Source organism: Anolis carolinensis, chromosome 3 (assembly GCF_035594765.1).
Source record: "Anolis carolinensis isolate JA03-04 chromosome 3, rAnoCar3.1.pri, whole genome shotgun sequence".
Taxonomy (NCBI): domain Eukaryota; kingdom Metazoa; phylum Chordata; class Lepidosauria; order Squamata; family Dactyloidae; genus Anolis; species Anolis carolinensis.
The window spans coordinates 285,955,395-285,983,081 of NC_085843.1; the positions used below are offsets into that span (position 1 = coordinate 285,955,395).

General features: G+C 41.3%; 1 protein-coding gene across 1 annotated transcript; it reads left to right on the plus strand.

Moving 5' to 3' along the window:
- The first annotated feature begins 1,298 nt into the window (after window positions 1-1,298).
- Window positions 1,299-26,773, plus strand: cldn16 (claudin 16). Its single transcript, XM_003226534.4, has 5 exons — window positions 1,299-1,648; window positions 18,207-18,309; window positions 21,267-21,431; window positions 24,272-24,463; window positions 26,126-26,773. Exons 1-5 carry the CDS (start codon window positions 1,535-1,537, stop codon window positions 26,257-26,259), a joined length of 708 nt encoding a protein of 235 aa, XP_003226582.1. The 5' UTR covers window positions 1,299-1,534; the 3' UTR covers window positions 26,260-26,773.
- The last annotated feature ends 914 nt before the right edge of the window (window positions 26,774-27,687 follow it).

Sequence of the window (27,687 nt, forward strand, 5' to 3'; positions counted from 1 at the left end):
TGGATTATCTTGACTCCACACTGCCATATAATCCACTTCAGGGTGCAACTTAAAGACAGCCATACAACAGACATTCAATACCACCACTACCTCAACAATTTCTCACCAACACCACCAGACAACCCCACAGCAACGCGTGGCCGGGCACAGCTCGTATATATATAAATGAGTGATGGCATCATGGCGACTGACAAAACAACAAAACTACAGGCCCCCCAACCTCGAAATTTGACAACACAGCCCATCATCCATGCCTCTAGGTTGATATAACAAAAAGAAAAGAAAAATAAAGTCCTAATTAGAGGGATATGATTAATTGTTTTTATCCAATTGTTGACAGAGGGCTAATCTCTGCCCACTTGGTCTCCTGGCAACCTACTCAGCCCAGGGAACAGGCAGACTTAGGCCTCACTTACGCATCTTCCACAGATTATCTAATTTGCACTGGATTATATGGCAGTGTAGACTCAAGGCCCTTCCACACAGCTATATAACCCATTTATAATCTTATATTATCTGCTTTGAACTGAAGTGCCTTCCTTATTGCAATCCGGTCAAAGAAAAACAGGATTGGTTTTTAAAACATTTTATGTTTTCTTGGCTTTACCAAAGTTGCTTAATGCTTTTACTGAAAATTAAATTGACCTTGGGAGGAATCCGAATGTTACAGAATCTTAACAAAAATGATTTGGGAATTTTTATTCTTAAATCCCCTCTTTTCTTGCAGGTTTCTAATATTGATTCATATGGACGAATTTAACAAATTTGATGCAAAATACGAATTGAAAACGAAATTATGCACAAGCCTATTGAAATGTCATACTGAAAGGTTAAAAATGGCAGCCACAAAAACAAAGTTTCTGAAGTACAAAAACGACTTTCAGAGTAAGCATTGCACAGTTAAACAGGAAATAACACTTGCAAACCAGGAACAGAAAAAAAAGTCAAAATTTGTTGCATAGTGTAATTGGTTAAAATAAATATGGGCCATAGCTCTGTCGGAACAATTAACATACAAAGTAAGATTAGAGAGGAGAAATTAAATGTGTTTAAAGTTTTATTGATCTGTTATCTGTGCCAGAGCAATAGCAGATGTCAACCACCCTTCGATTAGGAGAGATTTGGGGCAAATGATTGGAGAATAATTTGCCCAATGAGACGATTGAGTGGAGCACAATTTATTGGTATTAACAGGGAAGGAGGTGGTAAACACTTGTGGCTTGAGGAGAGCGAGCGGATGAAACAAAAGCAAGAGTTTAAATCATGATTGATTGCTATTCTGTGATACTGCATATGGTGTGGGAATTTATTAAAAATTGCTGAGGTTTTGCAAACTGATTCAGGGATCAGTTGCCTCATTGGTGGAGTGTGTGTGTGTGTGTGTGTGTGTGTATGTCCTTCTCAGTTCAGTCTACAGAGCGGGTGTTCCTTCCTGTGGATCATTAGCCAAAGGCCGCCAGAAGTTCCCAAGGTGAGCAGAGGGCTGTTCTCTTCCATCCATAGGAACCCGATTGTGAAGACCTTGGAAGCAGTCATGAAGCTCCTTCTCCAGTACCTGGGCTGCCTGGTGGCCTTCTTCTCTGCCGGGTTCCTGATCGCGGCCACTTGGACGGACTGCTGGATGGTCAACACCGACGACTCCTTGGAGGTAAAACTATGTGCAATGAACTATGATAATAAAGTTAGTCTATATTGTATTCTAGGGGGACCCTGGTCGTTCAGTGTGTTAAAGCACTGAGCTGCTGAACTTGCAGACCGAAAGGTCCCAGGTTCAAATCCTGGGAGCGGAGTGAGCTCCGGCTGTTAGCCCCAGCTCCTGCCAACCTAGCAGTTCGAAAACATGCAAATGTGAGTAGATCAATAAGTACCGCTCCGGCGGGAAGGTAACAGCACTCCATGCAGTCATGCCGGCCTCATGACCTTGGAGGTGTCTATGGACAACGCCGGCTCTTGGGCTTAGAAATAGAGATGAGCACCAACCCCGAGAGTCAGACATGACTGGACTTAACGTCAGGGGGAACCTTTACCTTTACCTATATTGTATTCTAAAGCTCCAGAGAAAGCTCCTTTGGTTTCCACTCCAAACAATAACAAGGTGTTCTTTGCAGTCCTCATCTATATTGCCAGATAATGCAGTTTGAAACTACAGTAGAGTCTCGCTGATCCAACATAAATGGACTGGCAGAATGTTGGATAAGCAAAAATGTCAGATAATAAGCAGGGATTAAGGAAAGGCCTATTAAATGTCAAATTACATTATGATTTTACAAATTAAGCACCAAAACATCATGTTTTACAACAAATCGACAGAAAAAAAACAGTTCAATACATGGTAACATTATATAGTAATTGTTGTATTTACGAATTAGAGCATCAAAACATCACAATGTATTTACAGATTTACAGATTTAGACTTACAATGGACGGAACAAGAAGATAAACTTTTCACCTATATTACAACTTCTGCTAGAATTGTTTTCGCTAGAGAATGGAAACAGGAATCAGTCCCACCAATTGAGGAGAGGGTGGAGAAGAGAAGAGAAATAAAGGATATGGACAAATTGACTTTTTTGTTGAAGAAAAATACAGGCAAGATAATGAAAAGAACGAATTGGGACGATCTTCAGGACTATCTGGATAATTTGAGAAAATGAAGATTACGAGAGACAATTTTGCTATTTTTTTTCCTCCTTAGCAAGAAAAAATATTATTGAATATTTTTGCTTTTTGTTTTTTTGTGTGTGGGTATTTTTTTTGTAGATTGTAGACTTTTATCTTTCTCTCTTTTCCCTACTTTTCTATACCTTGGTTGTTCTCACTCTTTCGATATAGTATTAAAAATTTAATAAAATTCTTTTTTAAAAAAACCATCACAATGTATTGAAAATATTGACTACAAAAACATCGACTACTAGAAAGCAGATTGCATTGGATAATACAGAATGTTGGATGAGCATGATCGTTATAATCAAGAAATGTTTTGGGTCTTGTTGGGAAATGTGATCTGTTCCAAACGGTGTCACTGTTTGTGATTATGTGGTTGACTGTTTCATTCAAAGGTTTTGCCAATCTCTTTGAGTCTCTTTTCCCACCGGAATATGTTTGCTTTCACTCCAGTTGCAGGTCTTGATACTTTATGATCTCCTTCATCTTCCTCCCCTCTTCTGTCCTCATCTTTCCTCACCTCCTTCTCTGTCTCTTTCTCCTATTTCCTCCTCTTTTTGCTTCTCTTTCGCTCCTTCTTTTCTTCTTCATCCTCCTGCTCCCCTTCCTTACTCTCTTCCTTCCTTCCTTCCTTCCTCTTCCTCTTTCTCTTCTCCTCCTTAACAATAAAGTTATTCTATTCTAAAACTCCAGAAAAAACCCCTTTGGTTTCCACTCCAAACCACAACAAGGTGCTCTTTGCAGTCCTCATCTATACTGCCAGGTATTTCAGTTTGAAACTGCACTATATGGCAGCATAGATGTGGCCTAAGAGGGCATTTATGCTATGGAATGAACAAAGTTTGTCACCATTTTAACTGTTTAGGGGTGCATATTCACTGTAGAATTGATACAGTTATACACCACTTTCACTGCCATGGCTCCATGTGGAATGATCCTGGGATCTCTAGTTTGGTGAGGCACCAGAACTCTTGGGCACTGAAGGCAAAGGGCTTGGGTTGTGATGTGTGTGTGTGTGTGTGTGTTTACTTAAATGAAGCTTATAATATTAATTGGGATTACTTCTGATTTAGATGCTGTCCAAGAAATCCTGATGGTAAGACCTGTTCACCAGAGGAATATGCTGCATAGAGTCCAGTCAGGTCTCCTTCTCTGGAGGTTTTTCAGCAGAGATTGGATGGTTATCTGTCGAGAGTGCTTTGATTGTACTCTTTCTGCATGGCAGGGAGTTGGGCTAGGTGTCCTATGTGGTCTGTTCCAACTCTATGATTCTATTATTCTAATAATCTAGAAATCTTTTGGGTCTTGTTGGGAATGTGATCTGTTCCAAGCAGTTGTTTGCTTTTCACTCCAGGTCTTGATAGAGACTTGATGATCTCCTTCATCTTCCTCTCCTCTTCCGTCCTCATCTTTCCGCACCTCCTTCTCTGTCTCTTTCTCCCATTGCCTCCTCTTTTTGCTTCTCTTTTGCTCCTTTTCTTCATCTTCATCCTCCTGCTTCCCTTCCTTCCTCTCTTCCTTCCTTCCTTTCTCTTCCTTTTTCTCTTCTCCTCCTTAACAATGAAGTTATTCTATTCTAAAACTCTGGGAAAAAAACCCTTTGGTTTCCACTCCAAACAACAAGGTGCTCTTTGCAGTCCTCGTCTACACTGTCGGGTAATGCAGTTTGAAACTGCACTATATGGCAGCATAGATGTGGCCTAAGAGGGCATTTATGCTATGGAATGAACAAAGTTTGTCACCATTTTAACTGTTTAGGGGTGCATATTCACTGTAGAATTAATACAGTTATATACCACTTTCACTGCCATGGCTCCATGTGGAATGATCCTGGGATCTCTAGTTTGGTGAGGCACCAGAACTCTTGGGCACTGAAGGTGAAAGTCTTGGGTTGTGGTGTGTGTGTATGTGTGTTTACTTAAATGAAGCTTATACTTTTAATTGGGATCACTTCTGATTTAAATGCTGTCAAGAATTCTTGGTGGTAAGACCTGTTCACCAGAGGAATATGCTGCATAGAGTCCAGTCAGGTCTCCTTCTCTGGAAGGGTTTTCAGCAGAGACAGGATGGTCATCTGTCGAGAGTGCTTTGATTTTATTCTTTCTGCATGGCAGGGAGTTGGGCTAGGTGTCCTATGCGGTCTGTTCCAACTCTATTATTCTAATAATCTAGAAATCTTTTGGGTCTTGTTGGGAAATGTGATCTGTTCCAAGCAGTTGTTTGCTTTTCACTCCAGGTCTTGATAGATACTTAATGATCTCCTTCATCTTCTTCTCCTCTTCGGTCCTCATCTTTCCTCCTTCTCTGTCTCTTTCTCCTATTTCCTCCTCTTTTTCCTTCTCTTTCTCTCCTTCTTTTCTTCTTCTTCATCCTCCTTCTCCTCTTCCTTCCTCTCTTCCTTCCTTCCTTCCTCTTCCTCCTTTTCTTCTCCTTTTTCTCTCCCTCTGCCTTCTCGTCTTCCTTCTCCTCCACCAGTGGACAAACCCTACTAAACTCAGGGTGCAATTAAAGTGAAATGAATGCAGTTCAGTTTAACCTCACTTTAACCTCTTTGGCTCAATGCTATAAAATTCTGGAATCTGTAGTTTTAAAAGGTCTTTCACCTTCACTGCCAAAGAGTGCAGGTACTTCACCAATCTCCGACTACTATAATTCCATATCATTGAACTGTGGCCTTTAAAGTGGTGCCAGGCTGCATTATGGAGCCCCCGGGGGCGCAGTGGGTTAAACCCTAGTGCCAGCAGGACTGCTGACTGAAAGGTCGTCAATTCAAATCCAGGGAACATGGTGAGTTCCCTCTGTCAGCTCCAGCTTCCCATGCAGGGACATGAGAGCAGCCTCCCACAAGATGGCAAAACATCAAACATTCAGGCAATGTCCCCTGGGCAATGTCCTTGCAGACAGCCAATTCTCTCACACCAGAAGCGACTTACAATTTCTCAAGTTGCTCCGGACATGAAAAAGAAAAAGCTGCATTACTTATGACCCTGTTCTTTGTGGTTTTATTCTTATTTCTTTCTCACCCTGAGTTTTAACTTAGTGTTCATGTGGCCCGCCCTTGTTTTTATTGTTTTTATTGTTTCCCTGATTTGCGTTGTAATGTATATTATTATCTATTGTATTGTTCAATGTGTTATGATGTGTTGTTGTTTTATATTTTGTTATATTGTATTGTTCTGGGCATGGCCCCATGTAAGCCGCCCCGAGTCCCCGTCGGGGAGATGGTGGCGGGGTATAAATAAAGTTTTATTATTATTATTATTATTATTATTATTATTATTATTATTATTATTACTTTATTCATTTGTCTTTCTCACCAAGTTTTAACTTAGTGTTCATGTGGCCTGCCCTGGTTTTTATTGCTTTTTCTGAATTTTGGGTTGTAATGTATGTTATTATTTATTGTATTGTTAAATTGTGTTATGATGTGTTGTTTTATATTTTGTTATATTGTATGGTTTTAGGCATGGCCCCATGTAAGCCGCCCCGAGTCCCCGTCGGGGAGATGGTGGTGGGGTATAAATAAAGTTTTATTATTATTATTTTTTATTATTATTATTACTATTATTATTACTTTAAAGTGGCGCCAGGATGCATTAAATGCCTGGTGTGCATTAAGGCTGCATCACATGCTCATTTCATGGAGCACATTCCTTATGAGCAATGCAGCCATCAATGTGCAGGGTTGAGAAAAAGAATTAAAAAGACAGAAAATCTGAAACAGGTTCTTTATCCTCTTCCTTTCTTCTTCCTTCTCTCTCTCTTTCTTTCTCTTTCTCTGCCAGGGTGACTCACAACCTTATTTTCTGGTGGAACAAACCAGCCCTTTCCTATGTCCTCCTCTCTCTCTCTCTCTCTCTCTCTTCCAGGGAACACGGCTCATTAGCCTGAGTGGGATGTTTAGAGGAGCAATGAGCCATGGAGGTGAGCGAAGGGACTTAATCCGTCAGGTATTAACCCTGGATGAATGCATGCCCTGAATGGGGGCAGGTGAAACGTGGTTCATGCCAAGGGACCCGTCCCTGGAGGTGCCTTTGACCCAGAGAAGCAAGGTTACCAAAATCCCCAGGCTGTTCAGTGGGACAATTTATGGCCATTTTCCAGAGAGAGCTTATTCTTCAGCCTGCCTCTTGCTGGGCTGGGTTTACTTCTTGCAGGGCAAAGTGGAGAAGGACTCAAGCTGATTGACCATTGTAGCAGACATTGGAGAGAATTAACTTTTGCTAACTACAACTCCCAAACCGTGGAGTTGTAGTTTTACAAGTTTTACAACTTCCAGAAATCCATAGCAAGGATAGTCATAGTGGTACCAGACTGCACTGATGTTGCACCTCAGCACTGGTTCACCTTGCTCTTAACACACACTCCAACAGTTTATTGATAGAAGATAGCAAAGTCTGAATAAAAAGCAGTAAAGAAAGCAAACTTCCAAATGCAATGGCAGTCAATATAAGCAATGTAATCCAATAGTACAAGCAATATGCAGAATATGAATCCAAGTCTCTGATATAGGAAATTAGTCCTGAAAGCAGAGCACCATGAGCTTCAGATTAAAATCCAAAACATAGTTTCCAGGCATGAACACAAACAAGAATCCTTTTTCATGGGCTAAGACAAGGCAGGAGATGTACTTCGAAGAATCAACGTTGCTACATCTGAAATCTCTCTCTGATTCTCCTGTATTTACCCGTATTTACAAGCTAGAAAGGCATTTCTTTGCCCTTGAATTCCCATGCATTTGCTAGCTATTCTAAGGGAGCATCTGGGGCAAACCTTTAATCTTAACCTTGAATCCCTTATCTAAGGACGACTCCTCTGAGCCACTGCCCGAAACACCTGGAACTTGTTGATGTTCGAACTCCTGGGAAAGGTCACCCTTATCATTAGTTTCTGTTTCATTGCTGGCCTGTAGCCTCACTTACAATTCCCCATTTCCAGCATTAGACAATTCAACATTTCCAGCATCAGAACCTTTGAGATTCCTCTCTTCAGCATTGCTTTGGTCAGCCTACAAAACCCCAAATCCCCCTTCATCATCAGACTGAACCACAACAACTGATTCTGCAGTGCAGACGCACACTATGGCAATGTGGCATTTCCTGGTTGCAACATTTTAAGCCCCACAAGGGAAACTGTGATATACTCTTCCATCATAATGAAAACTGAACACAGGCCCTCTCTTTGTAAGACAATTACCTTCAGTGGGTCCTGTCCCAGGAGGGAAATCAGGCAGAAAATCCAGTCTCGTGAGAGATGCAAAAAGCAAAGTTTATTATCATAGTTATGATCAGGCAAACAGCTGTAGGCACCAATTTCAATGGGTCCCGTACCATGCAAATGGCTGTTGCAACATGTGCATAGCAAACAAAGAATATATACCTTTGGCTTATCTAAAATTGACCAATGGCTGAGGGTCTTCCTCACTTTCCACACCTACGTGGCATAAATGATACCTGTGACCTCACTTGTTTACTCTGAGCGTTCTTCTCTCTTTAGAACTTCCTGGAGAAAGACACCAGCTCACAGGAAGGGAGGGGCATATGCAGAGGCAAAGCTATATAGGCAAAAGTTTACTATTTTCTGGCTTATCGTCCCTTCATCTTGATTTGCCTCTTTAGTACACAGAGGTGGTTTGTCAGGCACATGGCAAATGCGCACTGTGCCTCTTCCTCAATGGCACCCAAAGCATCCCTTGCCGGTACATATTCCTTTCTTTTCTTTTTCTGCCTCTTTGTGGCGGTGATAATATATCAATATTGACGGGTTTAAGTCCTTGCATAAAGAGCTATTCATTTGTTGTACTATCGTATACAACTCTAAACCAATTGCGGCATTATGCAACTAAATGTAAATCTATTCCAATGCCCATTGAGATGCACACAATGCACTCATTTCGGCGTGGGTCTGCATAGTACAATAGCACCAGCTGTGCAGCTTCTGCAACCTTGAACTAAGTACGGCTGTTCTGTACCGAACCAAAATGTCCAACTGTTTTAGTATGGGAGCTTCGGTGTGCGTGAAATACCAACAAGAGCTTTATCTTTATCACTCATTCCTTGTTGTAAAGATAATATGTGTATGGTCCTTTGACAGAGAAGAAGAACAATAACAAAGGATCTGGAAGACATGAATCCCACTGAGGAAGCTGCGGGTGTTTATCCTGAGAAAAGGGGACTTGGATGATAGTGTTCTCTGAAAACCCAGACCCTAAAAGATGGAGTCCTGAAAACAGGGCCTGGCTGGATGCCCTTCTGATGCTTTAGAAGCAGGAAATCCTCTACTGGAAACCTCACCTGGCTTTTCTTCTTCCCCTGCAACACACAACAGGCACAAGTCACCAGAATATGCTAATCAGCCAAGCTGCTGGGTTTAATGATAGGACTGTAATGTGGATAATAATCTGTGAGATGGCAAGCCGATTATCCAGAGGCACATTGTTTAGCCTGCAGAAGAGGAGGCTGAGAGGAGACATGAGAGCCATGTCCAAATATCTGAAAGGATGTTATAAGGAAGAGGGAGCAGGCCTTGATTTCCGCTGCCCTGGAGACTAGGACTCAATGGAGACATGGGTTCAAATGGCAGAAAATTAGATGTTTTCCACAATTGTTCTGGAAGAGGGTTCCCTGCAGAATTTCAGATGACACCTGAGAAATGTGCCCTTTGGACAAGTCAGCTTGTTTCTGACACAGGCCAGTTGTACAAATCTGTCAGTGTTGTGTTGTCGAAAGCTTTCATGGCCAGGATCACAGGGTTGTTGTATTTTTTCCGGGCTGTATGGCCATGTTCCAGAAGTATTCATAGAATCATAGAATCATAGAATAGTAGAGTTGGAAGAGACCTCATGGGCCATCCAGTCCAACCCCCTGCTAAGAAGCAGGAAATCGCATTCAAAGCACCCCCGACAGATGGCCATCCAGCCTCTGTTTAAAAGCCTCCAAAGAAGGAGCCTCAACCTCTGAGGATGCCTGCCATAGATGTGGGTGAAACGTCAGGAGAGAATACTTCTGGAACATGGCCATACAGCCCAGAAAACATACAACAACTCTGTCAGTATTTTTGGTGTTAGAGTGTGAAATGTTAAATTCAATTGTTGCTGTTGGATTGTGTCTATGTGTTCCGGCAAGCTTTCCAGCAGCACAGGAGTAAATTACATGCCAGCCCTGATTGATTGCCTGCAGGGCCAATGGGTCAAGACTTCCGTTGTGTGGACGGAACATTCGTCATGACTGTGGAATTTTGGGAGGTGCCTTGCGTGCATTGATTGCAGACTCGGTGAACTGAGAGGATGCGCCATGCTTTGTCCTTGCCGGGGAACATGTGTCCTGATAGTGATGGTGTTTAGAGTTGTATATAGTCTTTAAATAAATGTATAGTACCTCTGGGATCAGCAGATAATTTATGACTGAGGTATCCTTTTGTTGGTGCCACTTTTGCCAGATGCCTAAGTGGTCTGTGTGCTGGTACAACTGTACCAGAACCTTCTATTTTACTTTATTGCTGCAAATGTTTGCAGCCATAGGACAGGCCACCTGTCAATCACCATTAAGTTTGGTTCCGCCCCCTGTTCAGGGCTCTGGGTGGGAAGGAGCCATTTTTAAGTTAGTCTCTCTTGGGAAGCTCAGCTGTAGGACATACACCAGCTCGTCCCGTAAAAGGCTTCCTATTTCAAGACCACCAGGGATAAAGGACCACCGGGGATAAAGAGCACCAAGGTTAAAGTATACCAGGGATATTGACCGTCCCAGGATACAGAACAACAGCACAGAAACATCTGAAAGCCTCAGCTGGTAGGTCCACTCAACAACCAGACGCACTTGGGAGTTGGCAGTGGGTCCCAGACCAGCTAGGCCCAGATAATAGATAGCCTGGGAGGGGTTATAAGAGGGTTTTCACCGTTATTCAAAGCCTATCGCCTGTCCTGTGGGACTAGACTCCTTGAAGATTTATCATTTGTTCGTCAATAAAGACTTTGTTATTTCTTTAAAGACTTCAAGGCCATCTTTTTAGGAAAATTCCTCAACGACCCTTCTTTAGGCCCCTGGCTTCCCACTGGGCGTAAAGCAGTCCTACATAACAGACAGTCAGTCACAGGCCCAGCGCGTGACAGAACAGTCTGACTGGTGAGAAGGTGAGAGACCTGACTCATAAATAAGTCAGGGTGGCAATTAACCCCTGACAAGTCTGAGTCCCCTTGGGGAGAAGGGCGGGGTAGAAATATCAGAAATAAAAATAGAAAGGAGTCATATTCATAACTCTAGACCCTTTATCTGACATATTTGTTCTTGTCTGCAGGCTGAGGGTAATGGAACGCCATGTGGTTGGCATATAAAAACTCCATAACTTTAACAGCGATGTTAATGGAAACCTCTTTGATGTTGGACAGTGCAGGATGAAGCAAGCTCTCCCTCAGTTGTTCTGTCAAAGCCTTTGCAGCCTCCAAGAAGACTTTGTTGCTAATGTGTCAAACTCCACTGAGAATAACAGCAAGGGCAACACCTGGAATGATGTAGGCGCTGTTTCCCTGGCCTGGTTTGAAGGACTGCCCATCGCTCAGCTTCACTTGGCCAAACGGACTGCCACTTGCAAACAGACAGCGCCCCTCAGTTAATGTGTCTGCCTCTTCCGGAGTGCATTCCACTTTTGCAGTAGGGTTGCTCAGTGCAAATATGATTGGTTTCTGATGGATAGAGCCCATCGCTTTGATCACATCAGGAGAAAAGAGGCATCCAGCACCTGCAGCCCTAATGATGACAGAAGGTTGAAACAGATTCACTGCTTCCAAGAAGCTCTTTGGCAGCTCACCTGCGGCTGGGTGACTAAAGGGCTCTTGCTTGACATCCATAGTTTGTTCTCTGAACCAATAAGCTGAATTTGTCAAACATCCATATTTTCTTGTAAGCTTCTTCTGCTGAAAGGCCACTTTCCACCATAGCCATGACTATGAGATTGGCAATTCTGAGGGCAGCCTCTCCTGCGCCAAGGAACAAGATCTGGTGCTCTGATATGGGTTTGCCTGTGAACCTTAGGAAGACCTTTCTCACCGTAAGAAGAGCAGTTCAGCAGTGCCTCCAAGTCTGGTGGAAACTCCTTCCTTGGAGGCTTTGAAACAGAGGCTGGATGCCCACCAGTTGGAGGTGCTTTGATTGTGTTTTGACCACATGACAGGGGATTGGACTAGATGGTCCATGTGGTCTCTTCCAACTCTATGAAACTGTGATTCTATGATTCTATGAATCCCACCCAAAGAGGGTCCAAGCCCATCACCACAGCCTTGCTTTCCATTATTTCATCAATCCTTGCACCCTGATATCAACCAACGCTTCCATTGTGTTGTCGAAGGCTTTCGTGACCTGAATCATTGGGGTGCTGTGAGATTTCCAGGCTGCAAGGCCACCATGTTCTAGCAGGACCTTCTCCTGATGTTTCACCTGTATGTGTGACTGTCATCTTCAAGCAAATGGAGTATATACCTGTGGAATGTCTTGGCATAATGCTTCCATTGTCCCAAAGCTAGGGCCCATTTCCCCACCTCCAGACTAAAGGGGATGGACTCAAACTCAGCAGACAGACTCAAGTTTTCCTCCAACAAAAACTTAATTAAAGTCATTGCTGTACACACTCCTCCAGTCATAAGATGGAAAACATGACAACAATGAATGTGCTTCGGACCAAGACAACAGCAGATCATAATTTGTAACAATCAGAACAATATCTATTATTCTCAAATGTCTATAACATACTGATGCCTGTAAACTGAGAACATGCCAGATCTGGGATTCTCTCCAGAATCCTTCTTTAACCACTGAAGCAATAAATTGATCTCTAATTTTGTTCTCATTTCTGTATGTCTTGATTGGGAATCATTGGAGCTGGCAAGCCGGGAACAGACGCTGGGATTCGGGACAACAATAGCTGTGTTTAATTACACTATGTAACACGATTTTTGTTCCTGGGTTATAAGTGTCATTTCCTAATTGGTTCTATCGTAAAAACATGGAAAAGGTTTATTAAACTGCCATAACTTTGTTTCTGCGGAAGGAACATCCTACAGCACATTTTACTATAGTTTTTCAATGCATATCCAATTCAACTTACTGTATATACTTGAGTATAAGCCTAGTTTTTCAGTCCTTTTTTAAAGACTGAAAAATCCCCCTCGGCTTATACTCGGGTGAGGGTCCTGGTTGGCTTATATTTGGGTCAGATTATACTCAAGAATATATGGTACATTTATTATTTTTCTCTATTATTATTGGTATTATTTTATTTTTCTCTATTATTGTTGCTACTATTACATTTATTTTACTCTATTTTTATTATTAATAATAATACATTTATTATTTCACCCTGATCTTATTATTGTTATTATTATTGCATTTATTATTTTACTCTACTTATTATTACTTGTATTATTTTCCTGTATTATTATTATTATTATTATTATTATTATTATTATTACATGAATTATTTTATTCTATTATTATTAAAAGGATACATAAGCACATTTACATTGAAGAAGTTGATAATAATGATTTGATTAGAGTTGGACAGTCTTATCTTAAATTAGAGCTTTATGTAAATATTCAAAAACATTGAACCTACTGATGCCTCAATTCATGTAATTTTATTGGTGTCTATTTTTATTTCTGAAATTTACCACCTTCAGCTTATACTGGAGTCAATGTTTTCCCAGTTTTTTTGTGGTAAAATTAGGTGCCTTGGCTTATATTCGGCTTATATAGAGTATATATGGTACTTTGTATTATATACCATACTTTTCTTTTTTTCCCTTTTTGCTGTATATAATAGACATCTGTAATTTTAATGGTATCTATTTTTATTTTTATCTTAGAAATTTACCCATAGCTGCTGCGTTTCCCACCCTCGGCTTATACTTGAGTCAATACGTTTTCTCAATTTTTGTGTTAAAATTAGGTGCCTCGGTTTATATTCGCATCGGCTTATACTCGAGTATATACGAGTAATTCGTGGCAGCCACAAAAATGAAGTTTCTCATGTAGGACAATTACTTTCAAAGTAAAGACTGCACAATTAAACAGAAATAATGCTTTCAAACCAGGAACAGAACCATTTTTTTTTCCAAATTATGTTCCACTAGCTGTGCCCGGCCACACATTGCTGTGGCGAAGTCTGGTGGTATGGGAAATAAAGTATTGAGGAATTGGTGGTAGTTAAGGTAAAGGGTAAAGGTTTTACCTTACATTAAGTCCATTATAAATGGGTTATATAGCTGTGTGAAAGGCCTTGAGTCTACACTGCCATATAATCCAGTTCAAATCAGATAATCTGTATTTTATAGGCAGTGTGGAAGAGGCCTACGTGAGGCCTAACTCTGCCTGTCCCCTGGGCTGCTAGGAGACCAAGTGGGCGGAGCTTAGCCTTCTAACTGGCAGCAATTGGATAAAAAAAATTCTTCCTCTCCCTCTAATTAGGACTTTATTTTTCTTTTCTTTTTGTTGTATGAACGTAGAGGCATGGATGAGGGGTTGTGCTGCCAAGTTTAGTGTTTCTGGGATGTGTAGTTTTGTTGTTTTGTCCTAGGCCGAAATTTCGTCTCTTTTATATATATAGATAGTGCTATTTGAGCGGTTCCCAGCCTGTGGTCCATGGACCACCAGTAGTCACCAAGAACTAAAATATGGTCTGCAGCCTCAGCATTACTACACTGTTGTCTCGTGAAACCATATTATAGTGCCAAGGCAACGGGGATGTCAGGAAGGGAGAGGCTGACTACCCACAAAAGGCAAGATAACAAGCCTCCTGACTGTTGCTTCTCCTCCTCCCGCTCCCGAGCGGAGCTGTTCCATGTGGTGCCTGGAAGCAAGGGAATCTTGATGTTTTCATTTTTAGGCATGTTCCTGGGGTTATTTGGGGTGTTGATTCAGAAAATTGCATTGGATAGACCACATCAGCTCTGGGTTATTAAATATGGTTTTCTGTGGGCAACCAGATGGCAACTACTGGATGGCATAGGTTCTGTATCAAGAGCTACAGCTGATGTGGTCTATCCAATGCAATTTTTTAATTTAATTTTTATTCAATTATATTAGGTGTAGTACATAGTTTTAAAAGGGGGGAATTAGGAAGGGATGGCGTGAGAAAAGAAGGGAAAAAATTAGATAAAGAGGATAAAGGGGAATGGGGAAGGGAATTTAAGGTAAAAGTTTTTTGGTTTTCCATTCTTTTCTTTTCACGCTTTCATTTTCTTTTATAGTCTTACTATTTGTGTGTCCTTGTCTCTTCTTGTTTTCTTTATCTCAGGAACTCCTGTTTATTTTCTATTCCTTTGCACTCTTTCTGTATTCTTCGTATGTTTTCCAGCCTGTCATTTTTGTTGGTTTACCTCTGTTTTCCTTCAATAAGAATGTCAATCTGTCCATATCATATATTTCATCTAGTTTTCCTAACCAATGTTCTTCTGTAGGAATTTCTTGTACTTTCCAATATCTTGCAAAGGTTATCCTTGCCGCTGTAGTTATGTAGGTAAATAAAATGTCTTCATTCAGATTAAAGTCCGTCTCGTTATCTATTATTCCTGAAAGGTAATATTCTGGTTTCATCGGGAATGTTTTTTTCAGTATTTTTTGGGCTTCTTCATGAATCTTTTCCTAATATTTTGTTGCCTGTGTGTTGTCTCACCAGGCATGATAATATGTACCTTCTTGTTTTTTGCTATCCAGTGTAATTTTCTGAATCAGCGCCCCAAATAACCAAACCAAATCTAAAGTTGACCAAAAATTGATTCGTAACCCTTTTGGTACTAATGTTGGAGAGTGGTCTCTGGTCAAAGTTCCTGGTCTTGGCTTTAAATTTTATCATGTTATGTAATTTTATAATTATGTTGTTATATTATGTTTTAAATTGTATGTTGTGATTGATTGTTTTCTCATGTAAGCCGCCTCGAGTCCCTTCAGGGAGATGGAGGCGGGGTACAAGAATAAAGTTGTTGTCGTTGTTGTTGTTATTATTATTATTATTATTATTATTATTATTATTATTATTGACAGAATGACATTGTATGACACAACAAACAAGATATGCTGGAGTTCATATCACAAAATCACAAGTCAAACACTTCCCAAGTGTTTAGGACTGAGTGATGTATTTTCGGATGATGTGCACAGATCCCAGCAGGGTGGCCTTTTGCAGTTGGCAGATCGTGATTTTGTCAATGTCTATTGTTTCCAAATGCCGGCTGAGATCTTTTGGCACAGCACCCAGTGTGCCCATCACCACCGGGACCACCTGCACTGGTTTCTGCCAGAGTCTTTGCAGTTCAGTCTTGAGGTCCTGATAGCGGCTGAGTTTTTCCTGTTGTTTTTCATCAATGTGACTGTCACCTGGGATGGCAACATCAATGATCCAAACCTTTTTCTTTTCCACAACTGTGATGTCTGGTGTGTTGTGTTCCAGAACTTTGTCAGTCTGGATTCGGAAGTCCCACAGTATCTTTGCATGCTCATTTTCCAATACTTTTGCAGGTTTGTGATCCCACCAGTTCTTTACTGCTGGGAGGTGGGACTTGAGGCATAAGTTCCAATGAATCATTTGGGCCTCTGTTTGTAGTCTGTTTGTGCGATTTTCTTACAGCAGCTGAGGTTATGATCAATGGTTTCGTCAGTTTCCTTGCACAGTCTGTATTTTGTTGTTGTTGTTGTTGTTGTTGTTGTTGTTGTTATTATTATTATTATTATTATTATTATTATTATTATTATTATTATTATTATTAAAGTGGTCTCTAGTCAAGTGAACCCTGGTCTAAAAAAGAACCACTGTGGTATTTGAAAGGATGTTGCCTTGAGGAGATGGCAAGCCCTGGAGACTAGGACACAACGGAGTAATGGATTCAAATTGCAGGAAAAGGGATTCCATCTAAATGTTAGGAAGAACTTCCTGAATGCAAGAACATTTTGGTGGTGGAATCTGTTGCTGCCTGGATGGTCATCTGTTGGGATAGTTTGGATGGTGCCTTACTGCCTTGCAGAAGAGGTCTAGACTAGATGACCTTTGGGGGCCCCTTCTAACTCTAGAGGGATATCAATCGCCTGGGAGTCTCTTTCTCTTGAGGTTTTTAAACAGAGGCTGGATGTGATGGGAAATCTGTCTTTCAGACTAGTTAAAACTTTAATTTCCTTAAAAAACACGAACCATGACTCTCTCTGGTGAAACAAGCGCAGAGAGAGCCAGCAGCAAAAGCATGAAACCCGGTTAAGAGTCTTTGCTTTTCAAAGAGAGAAGGCTCCTGTCATCCAGCGCCTTCCTCCTCACCTTAAAGCAAAACATTGATTTTAAAAGAAGTCAAGCGAACCACCAAGTTAAAAGATAAAACACTGTTTACTTACAAGAGCATGTGCATCAAGTCAGACAGGCAGGCATCTTGAGGGAGAGAGAGAAAGATCAAAAGATGATAAAGGTAAAAGGAAGAATCCCTGGGAAAAATAATGCAGGAGGTTTCCATTCTTAGAATTCAAAAGGATGGACCGTGGTGCGGACATGACTTCAAAGAAGAAGGGCAGGAAACAGATCACCAATCTTCCTTTGGTTAGCTTTCCATTTTGTGTTGTTTATTCATAATAAATGAATTATGATACAAATCTCACCCAACTAACATTAATGCAAAACGTACAATAAATCAGTTAAAGAATTAGTCATATGGTTGTTGTGTGTTTTCCGGGCTGTATGGCATCCTCAGAGGTTGTGAGGTATCGATAGATATGGGTGAAACGTCAGGAGAGAATGCTTCTGGAACATGGCCAGGAAAACACACAACAACCCTGTGATTCTGGCCATGAAAGCCTTCGACAACACAAGTAGTCATATATTTGTATACATTTAATCTCTCCCTGTGCCCACCACTCATGGGACATGCATTCATCCTTCATAATTCTCACACTGACCTCTTTTACAACATACTAATATATGTTGATTTTTTGTCGACAGCTTTCATGGCTGGAATCACTAGGTTGCTGTGAGTTTTACGGGTTGTCTGGCCATGTTTCAGAAGCATTCTCTCCTGATGTTTCTGTTAATGTGGGATTTGTGTATTGATAGTGTTTAAATGCAATTTGTGTCTTGTCTGTATTGCAACTGATTGCATCATCCAGAGTGTACTATAGTCTGGAAAGAGTTAATTGCTATGAAGCTGTGATGACCTTGATGTATGGCTGGAACTAGGGAGCATCCAGACACAAGTGTATGTGCATATTGATTGAATTAGTTCAGTTCTGAGTTCAGTCAAGATCTGTCTGCTTAGGAGTCGAGTTCTGTCTGCCTAGAAGTCAAGTCCTGTGTTCATCTGTCATCTGTTTGTGTTGATTCAGTAAAACTTTGTAAATAGTTTTACCAACGTCTCTGAGTGTCTCTTCGTTCTGCGCTCCACTGATTCCATCCAACTACTGCTGTGCTGCAAATACTCTGACAGTTTCACCCACATCTATGGCAAACTTACGAATTAGATACGACTTACTAATTAGAAACAAAATTTTGCACACCCCTACTGACTATCGTTTCCTTTTATGTAGCTGAGCGCAACGTGCCGCGGCCTGTGGTGGGAATGCGTCACCAACGCCTTTGATGGGATCACAACCTGCGACGAATATGACTCCATCTTGGCTGAACATCCAGGTGGGTTTCTGCCACCAAATTGCCAGCACACAAGGCACGTTATGGTCCAGACAAACAGATATTTTGGAACCATTTAGAGCAGGGAAGCCAAGCTTGTGTTCATTAAGGTCCACATCCACCTTAAGGTTGGCTTGAAAGCGCCATGGAATCCTTGGATGTAAAATCCATGGAGACAGAGAGAGGGCCAACTATTATTCTTTTACATAGCAGTTGGTGCTCTTTAGTTTTTACTAGAGTTGTGCCAAATGGCAGAAATCAGTCCCATTTTTGGTTCAATTTTTGGGAAATTTTGGGAGATCTTTTTTAGGGGATGGAGTGTTGAGGTTCAGCAAGTTGCTGGGGATTTCTCAGCAGACGAGGGGAATGGTGAATTTCCTACTGAGGAATCTGTGTGTGATCAGGGTGAATTGCAGGCCTTAGATCAGAGAGAAATTCAGACAAGTGACGATGAGACAGAGGATGTTTTGCAGTCCAATGTTCATTCCTTAACAACAGGGAAAAAGTCAATTTCTCTTGGGAATCAGACTTCAGTGGATGGGGAGTTTTCCCACAATTTGAGATTAGGTCTCTGCATGGAGGGAGTGAAGGATAGATTAATTAGGAGGTCAGTGAGAGACTACATGGGAAGTCATTGAAAACCAGGTGTATGAGGCATGATCTCATGGCTTCTTGGTTGGACTTGGGCTTAAATTAAATGATGTTCCTGGCGTATCTCAGAGCAGACAATGTTGCCAAAAGTTCCAGGTTCCTGTTTTAGCTCTCAAGTTCATGACTCAAGTTTCCTGAGTTTGCTTATGTCCCTGAAAGAGTTTTGCTTTCATGCTTATGGATTTATACCTTAGATCTTAAATTCCTGGATTTTATGTATTTTGCCATTTTTGAACTGCTTTTCTTTTGTATATGGACTACTGCTATTTTATAGCTCCTTTTCTATTGCTTTTTTCGTTTTATTTTGGAAAATGCCCTTTTCCCCTTTTGCACCTACATTTCTTAATAAACTGTTGTAGTTACTACTACTGGACTCTGGTGTGGTACTGGGTGAAAAGATGTCTCAAGGTTAGAGTGCAACAGGGAGTTCAATCCATAATTCGAAATACAGAGTTCCGTTATTGTTTTGGGAAGATTTGCCCCTTTGGCGCCAGTGGGGAAACTGGAAAGGATCGTCTTTCCCATAATTTTTATGTTTATCAAGATGAAACTTGTCACAATTGTAGGACACATTTATGACCGCAAGCTTGCCAAGTTTCAAGTCATTTCACTAATCTACTGATTTTTGGAAAATTTTAAAAGTTTTTACCAGTAACAATTGGGAAAGATAGATGATTCTGGTTTATTTTTCATCTTTCCCGAATTTAGCTGAAAGATTCAGCGGGTCGTGTTTTCTTCTGATAAAGCTTCGGAGGAGGTCCTTCTCAGTTTGTATTTGGTGGTTTGGATCGGTGACGTTATCTGGAATTCTGCACACTCAACAACAACAACAACAACAACAACAACAACAACAACAATTTTATTTTTGTATCCCACTCCCACCTCCCTGAGGGGACTCGGGGCGGCTTACATGGGGATTAAGCCCAACAATATTCAATAAAATACAAACAATAGCAAATGCATTCTAATCACAACAAATTAATACATCAGCTATTGCGCCAAATTGCTGTGTGTGTGTGTGTAAAGAAATCCTTGCAAAGTTGGTTTGCAAAGGGAACTCTGCAAAAGAGCTCAGCTTTGCAGAGGCAAAGCCACGCTTAAAAAAATGTATCTGTTTGCTGGCAGATGGCTGAGATTGTCAGTTGGGAATTTGAGTTTTAAGAGAGAGCACAGGAAAGAAAGTCTCTCTAGCTATGGTCAAGTAGTAGTTTTGAATATGCTATGCTGTATATATTGATGCCGATTGATTACTTATTGATCTTATGCAACCACATGGACATTGTACGATTGCAGAACTGTTTTGTATTTCAACTCAACAAGCAAGAGTAAAGTTTCCTTTGTTCTTTTCAATTCCTCTGCCTGGTGTGAGTTCCTTTGCACATGGTGTTAACTGGACGCTACTGGTTCCGCTATACTCTCACCTGGTAACATCAGCAACACCACATTACAAAATAAAAGCGTAGGAAAGATCCTCTGAAGACAGATAAGATACGTACTGTACTAGGACAGGGCTTCTTAACCTTTATTTCCACTCTTTGCAATCTTTTTCTGCCTGAGAAATACTTATTTTGCCTCACAACCTCTGAGGATGCCTGCCATAGGTGTGGGAGAAATGTCATGAGAGAAAGCTTCTGGAACATGGCCATACAGCCCGAATGACTCACAGCAACCCACTTATTTATTATTGTTGTTGTTGTTGTTATTGTTATTATATAGTTGTTATTATTATAGTTGTTATTATTATAGTTATTATTATTTTATAGTTACAACCTCACCACTCCTTGGTTTTACCCACTTTGGGTCCCAAGATCTTACTGAATGACAGCTCCTGTCCCCTTTGATAATCTGTCATACAGACTGGGGATAATAGGAATTGCAGTTCAGCAGTACTTATTCCTCTGAGGTTGAGGAAACATTAAACGACATTTTAAAGCCAGGTATCACACCCACAAGTCGTGCCTCTAAATTGAAATCTCACTCCTGACTAGATTCAATTAGCTACAGCCTTCCAGATGTGACTGTATCCCAACTCCCATCTGGTGAAGTTGAGTAGTTAGAGAGAGAAATGTGCTCCTCACTCAGAGTCTAGTGAAGCTTCCTTCTCTGTTTTTTTTTTTAAGCAGAGGCTGAGTGGCCTTCTGTCGAGAGGGCTTTGATTGTGTCCTCCTGCCTGGCAGAAAGAAGGGGGCTGGACGGGATGGCCTTTGGGGTTCTTTTCCAACTCTGTGAGGCTATGATGCAAAGGCACCTCCATCCCAGATGTTCTCCAGGTGGGACCTTTCACTCTCTCTCTCTCTCTCCTTCTGCAGTGAAACTGGTCCTCACCAGAGCCATGCTGATCATGGCCGATATCTTGGCTGGTTTCGGGTTCACCTTCCTCCTCCTGGGCCTTGACTGCGTGAAATTCCTCATGGACGAACCGGGCATCAAGGCCCGCATCTGCTTCATTTCTGGACTGGCTCTCTTAACTGGAGGTAATGGGATGTTGGGGAGTGTGCATGCCAGATTATGGGTCAATATTCACATATATGGTTGGCCAGGTTGAATAGCACTGGATAGCCTTGCTGCTTGCAAGCCTGGCTGCTTTCTACCTTGTGGAATCCTTGGTTGGCCAGGTTGAATAGCAATTAATAGTCTAGGTGTGGCAGGTATGAATGCTGCAATTAGCCACCTTGATTATCATTTAAGGCCTTGCAGCTTCAAAGCCTGTTTGCTTCCTGCCTGGGAGAATCCTTTGTTTGGAAGTGTTAGCTGGCCCTGATTGTTTCCTTTCTGGAATTCCCAATTTCCCTGCTTTCAGAGTGTTGCTCATTATTTACTGTCCTGGCTTTAGAGATTATATTGTTCTGTATTATTATACCACAGTAATTATTTCATATTACAGTAGAGTCTCACTTATCCAACATTTGCTTATCCAATGTTCTGGATTATCCAATGCAGCCAGCCTTTTAGTTGTCAATGTTTTTGTAGTCAATGTTTTCAATACATTGTGATGTTTTGGTGCTAAATTCGTAAATACAGTAATTACTACATAGCATTACTGCATATTGAACTACTTTTTCTGTCAAATTTGTTGTATAACATGATGTTTTGGTGCTTAATTTGTAAAAACATCACATAATTTGACATTTAATACACTTTTCCTTAACCCCTCCTTATTATCCAACATATTCGCTTATCCAAGGTTCTCCCGGCCCGTTTAGCTTGGATAAGTGAGACTCTACTGTAGTTTCACACTAAAACATTGTAGGTTTTAAACATTCTATAGATTTCTATGGTGTGTTGGCTCTTGGGTTGAAGGGGATCCTTTTGACAAGGAGTTTGCCCTCCTTGAGATGCTCAAATACCTGAATCTTGCTCTGTTTCTTGGACACATTGGAAACTATCCTTCCATGGCATTATGAACCACACGTTACACAGGATCAATAATTATCTTGGAGAGGATGTGAATCATTGGGAAATTTGAACCAAATGCTGCTTTTTTATCTAAAGATAATAAAGGTTTTGGGAAAGAAGTCTTAACTCGGATAAGCTGGATAGTAGAAGGAAAAGTCCATTCCATTACTGCTTATCTCCTTCCTTGGAGACAAAAACTACTAAATAAGGACTGTATCATTTCTGGTATGGAAATAGTCAAAGCACAGAAAGAGTTAGGGAATTTACAGAGTTGGTTAAGCAGAATATGAGCTATACGAAGAATTAACATACAAAGTGAGATTAGCGAGAGGAGGATTTGTTGGAGGTGATATGGAAGCCATTTGTCAGCTCTGAGGGCCAGAGCAAGAGCAGATTTAAACCACACTCAGATCAAGTGAGATTTTGGAATAATGACTCGGGGAAGACATTACAGTTATTAATAACATTAGACAATTAAGCAGAGGTCAATTCATTACTAAGAGGGTTGACGCAGGGATGTAGTTTGCAAATGCCTATGACTTAGGCAGGAAGGATGAGACAAAAGTAAGATTATAAATTATGTAAGACAATTACCTCAAAGGGTTCTGGCTCAGAAGGCCATCAGGCAGAAAACCCAGTCTCATGAGAGTACAAAAAGGAAAGTATTTATTGTTATCATAGCTATGATAAGGCAAACAGTCGTACACACACAAAGGTCTGTACATGCAAATGGCCGCTGCAAAATGTGTCACAGTTAACAAAGAATATATATCTTGGCTTATCTAAAAATGACCAATTGCTGATGGTCTTCACCTCACTTCCACACCTATCTTGGCACAGGTGGTATCGTGACCTAACTTGTTTACTCTGAGCTAGCTTCTCTCCTTGAAACTTTCTGGAGAAAGGCACCAGCCTACAATAAGGGAGGGACACAGGCCCTGTGTTACATGTACTACTTTGGTTCATACAAAGAGCTTACAATGTCTATATAAAAGGCTAATATGATATATGCAGAGGCAAAGCTATATATGTGCCATCGCACCTGGGGCTATAACTCTTAGCGAAAGAGGCATGCACGTGACATCTTTCCCCAGGGGATTGCTTCTTGCTCTCCTTTAGGGAAACTGGAACTCCCAAGGACCAAAACACTGTAGATAACTAAAAACTGGTTTAATTGTTCACAAAAGGTTATCCCAATAAGCTGGAAGTTTCAAAGGAGTAAAGAAAAATATACATTACAGTCTTTGGTTGTCTTAAGTCCAAGGAGCTCTGCAGCTGAGAAGCTTTTCCAGGTCCCTCTTTCTCAATAGCTGTGAATGCCAGAGCAATCCTCAGCCTCAGTCCAAATGGCCTATGTGTGAAGACACAGTCTTCCTCTGGTGCCAAAGAACTGATTTGAAGGAGCGTGAGACTCCTCAACGTTGTCCAGGTTGGCCCTGAACATGAAGCATAAGTCTCAAGGGTAAGAACCTCAGAATTGGTGCTGAGAGGTAACTTAATCAAGGGCTTTTAGAGCCAAGTCTCTCTCTCTCATGTCCATCTGATAGAAAGCTTGATGGTGGAATGAAAAAAGGAAACGCTGTCCCACTGCAGGAAAGGGTGGAGTCAAACAATTGAGCTGAGGGAGCAATATAACTGGTGCAAACAACATTGATTGACAGCTATAAATAACCAATCAGTCCAACTACATTTACAGGGTAAAGGCAAAATCAGGCATGATACAACAATTCAAATCTTGCAACTTACAGTTCGACATATAGATGGCGCCACTCGGGCCCTCACAATATATGCAAAAGTTTACTATTTTCTGGCTTATGGTCCCTTCCATTATGTATTGCTTTTTTGTAATACTGTGATATGTAATAAAAGTTATATCTGAATAATAATAATTTGAATTCCTTTCCTCTGTTTCTTGCAGGGGTCCCTGGGCTCATTGGCTCTGTCTGGTACGCTATTGGGGTCTATGTGGAGCGCTCGACCCTGGTTTTGCACAATGTCTTTGTGGGCATCCAGTACAAGTTCGGCTGGTCCTGCTGGCTGGGTCTCAGCGGGTCCCTTGGGTGCTTCTTGTCGGGGGCGTTCTTGACCTGCTGCATGTACCTCTTCAGAGGTAAGAGCTACAGGTAGCTTCCTAAAGCCATAGGGTCACCCAGTCCTTCCTTTTCTGTAATAAGAGAATGTGATAAGACCCTGGGAAACAATTTGTACCAAAAGGGAGTCGAATTTTACTCCTTTCTGTTCCAGGCATCTTATCAGCCAAGGATTGTGTCCTTCAAAGGGACTGCTCATTAGCAAACTGACTTTCAGTTTCAGCATTATTTTGAGACTCCTTGGGTTCTGTCTTTACCATTTCTCTGGGAGTTTCTAAATACAATTATTGTATATACTCGAGTACAAGCCTAGTTTTTCAGCCCTTTTTTAAGACTGAAAAAGCCACCCTCAGCTTATACTGAGGTGAGGGTCCTGGTTGGCTTATATTTGGTACAATACAAAGAAAGGATTTCCTGAAATGCACAGGCAAGAGGCCACTATAGCTAGAAATGTAATCCAATAATATGAACTATAAAACAGTAATTAAACCAAAATATAATCCATGTGTTACCAAGACACATACATACACAGAAAGTAAAACTCTATATTCAGAGTTTGTGAGTCCAGTGCCCACCAGAGTTCATATTCCACATGGAGGACTGTATAAGTCACTAATTGTGAGTCCAAATTTAAATGTCCAAGTAAGTGAATCCTTTTATGAAATCCAATGTTTTAAACAAGTCCAAGGTTAGTCACCATCCACGACCAGTTTCGACTGCGTAGTCTTCCTCAGGTGGTGTCGCACCTCAGGCTAAGTTCACCTTGCTATAGATACCCAGTCAGACACACAGGTAGTCTTTTGAAGTTTTTATTAAGCAAAGCAGAATATAAATCAAGCAAGCAATCAAAAGGTAGATCAAAGTTGTAATGAAAGAGTCAATAGGTCCAAGAGATTCGCAAAGTACATAAATGTCTATTTAATCCAAAGGCTAGGTCCATAGGTTCAAAGAGCATAGCAGGAACAATAATCCATGAGGCAAAGAATTAGTCCATAGAGTCCAAAGCACAAAATCCAAGAATCCAAGATAATCCACAAGGTGAAGAATTAGTCCATAGAGTCCAAGAACAAGGTCTACGGACCTGGGAACCCATCCAAGACAAACGGTCCTCTCTAGATAAGTCCTCGTTATCTTGCACCTGCTGGTCAGAAGCTAAACTGTCATCCTCATTATTTTCCAAGGCTGAAGTCTCTCCCTTAATATTTCTCATGTCAGCTTGACCGTTATCTGTTTCTCCTGGAATCAGCAGCTCATCCTGCAACTGCATGTCTGAGCTAGCTTCTGCCTCAGACTGATGATCTTGAATCCCAAATCCAGAATCCCCAGAATCCCCTCCATCTTCATCTAGAATCTGGCCAGCCTGTGGCTGGGATACAACAGGTGGTGGTTATGCAGGTGGTATTTGACACTGGAAAGATTAGTGAAATTCAGCAAAGGGAAGGGTGATGGGAAATGTTGGAAATGTGGGAAACATAAGGGTGACTTTATACACATGTGGTGGGGATGCAAGAGGATCAAAAAGGCACTAGACTCCTCTTGATGCAGCCTAGAACCACCTTGTGCTTTTTAACTGCCGCATCACACTTGCAACCCCTTCTTCACCTGAACATGGACAAATGGATGTTGATTTTTCACTATATTCCGCTAACCTAACACTGGCCCTGTTCTTGTCCCTTCCCTAGATGTGGGCTCCAGCAGGTACCTCTCTTCCAGCGCCTTCCGGAAGGCTTATTCCGCTCCCGCGATGTCCGGCCTCTACCATCCCTCCTCCCAGACGGCGACGGCCAAAATGTACGCCATGGACACTCGGGTGTGAGGCACCCTTGGCTTCCTATGCTGCCAATAATAGGACTCAGATGTGGCAACTCATCACAAGAAAACATCCTGACTATTGCTTCCGTTGCCAGGTTTCTTTCTTCCATTAGAAATCATGGCTCCAGCAAACGCAGTATCTGATGCAGGAGAGAAGTGGGTTTAATTTTGGAGGCAATCCCTAAAAATGTAGTAAATCCCAAGGAACCAGCGGGTGGTATGTTTCTCTAGAGGAGAGAGGCAGCCTCAAGTTGTGTTCATTGTTTTATGATTTGCACATTCCTTTTCTGATGGAATAACTGAGATGTACAGTGCACAGATTGCTCACGAAGATGTAATCCTGAGGATGCAGGGAATTCCAGCACACACACCACAGCATCCCTTTGCACAAAGGAACAAAAATTTGGAAATGACAGCAGGCGAGAAACAATATTTGCCTTTATCGAGAACAGATGCTGTTTTTGAGCTGCATCTCTGCATGGCGTGTATATTTGTAAATAAACAGATGTTCAGAATGACTGGAAATTTCCCGTGGGTTTTCTTTCAAAAGAAGTCAGTTTCCTAAAGCTGGAATCTGATGAAGCCACAAACAGAGATGATCATGTACGCAGATTGTTTAATACATGTAAAGCACATCATGGATAATGATAAACTTCCTACCTGCACATGGATGCAAGCTAAGGAAAACATGTGTAAATTAATCAGAACTAATAACAGAGTGTATTGAACTAAGGATGCATCTAAAACTGTACATTTAACACCACATTAACTGCCTTGGCTCAATACTATGGAATCATGGGAGTTGTAGTTTTACAAGGGTCTAGGTTTCAAACTTCCTGTCCTTTCTATCAGTGTCACCTCTTATTATAATTTTGTTTGTTTTTGAGTGTGTCCACACTATATCATCAATTCAGTTTAACCTTGCTTTAATTGACAGGACTCAGTGCTATGTAACCCTGGGATTTGTAGTTTTGTAAAGTCTTTAACCTTTTCTATGAAAGAGTGCTGGTGCCTCACCAAATTACAAATCCCAGGATTCCATAGCATTGGGCCAAAGCAGTTAAAATGGTGTCAAACTGCATTATTTCTACAATGTAGAATTTTAACTATGACTCAGAGGAGGATCCTCTCCCTTCCTGGTGATGCTTTTGTGCACATTGAGCTTCATGTTCTTTGGTGCTTTGGCTGCTTTTGCTTTGCTTTGACTGCTTCATATCCAAGGCAACCTCCCCTGGAAATGACAGCTTGGATTTTATGTTCGTTCCCAAAAAGAGAGAGTCAGCACGGGATGCTTAATCAGGCGCCGGAGCTGTTTAAGCCGAGGCATTGACTCCCAGAGACAGGGAGAATGGATCATCTCACATCAAAGCCCATCATTTAGCAAATGGTGTGCAAAACAGGTTTATTAAGGATGAAAGATGCAAAGGAGCAA

Bases quoted from the DNA above. Each gene is read 5' to 3' on its own strand.
- cldn16 (XM_003226534.4), top strand. From the start codon at position 1,535: ATGAAGCTCCTTCTCCAGTACCTGGGCTGCCTGGTGGCCTTCTTCTCT. The intron at 1,649-18,206 runs GTAAAACTATGT...CCTTTTATGTAG, and splicing joins ACACCGACGACTCCTTGGAG to CTGAGCGCAACGTGCCGCGG. The intron at 18,310-21,266 runs GTGGGTTTCTGC...CTCCTTCTGCAG, and splicing joins CATCTTGGCTGAACATCCAG to TGAAACTGGTCCTCACCAGA.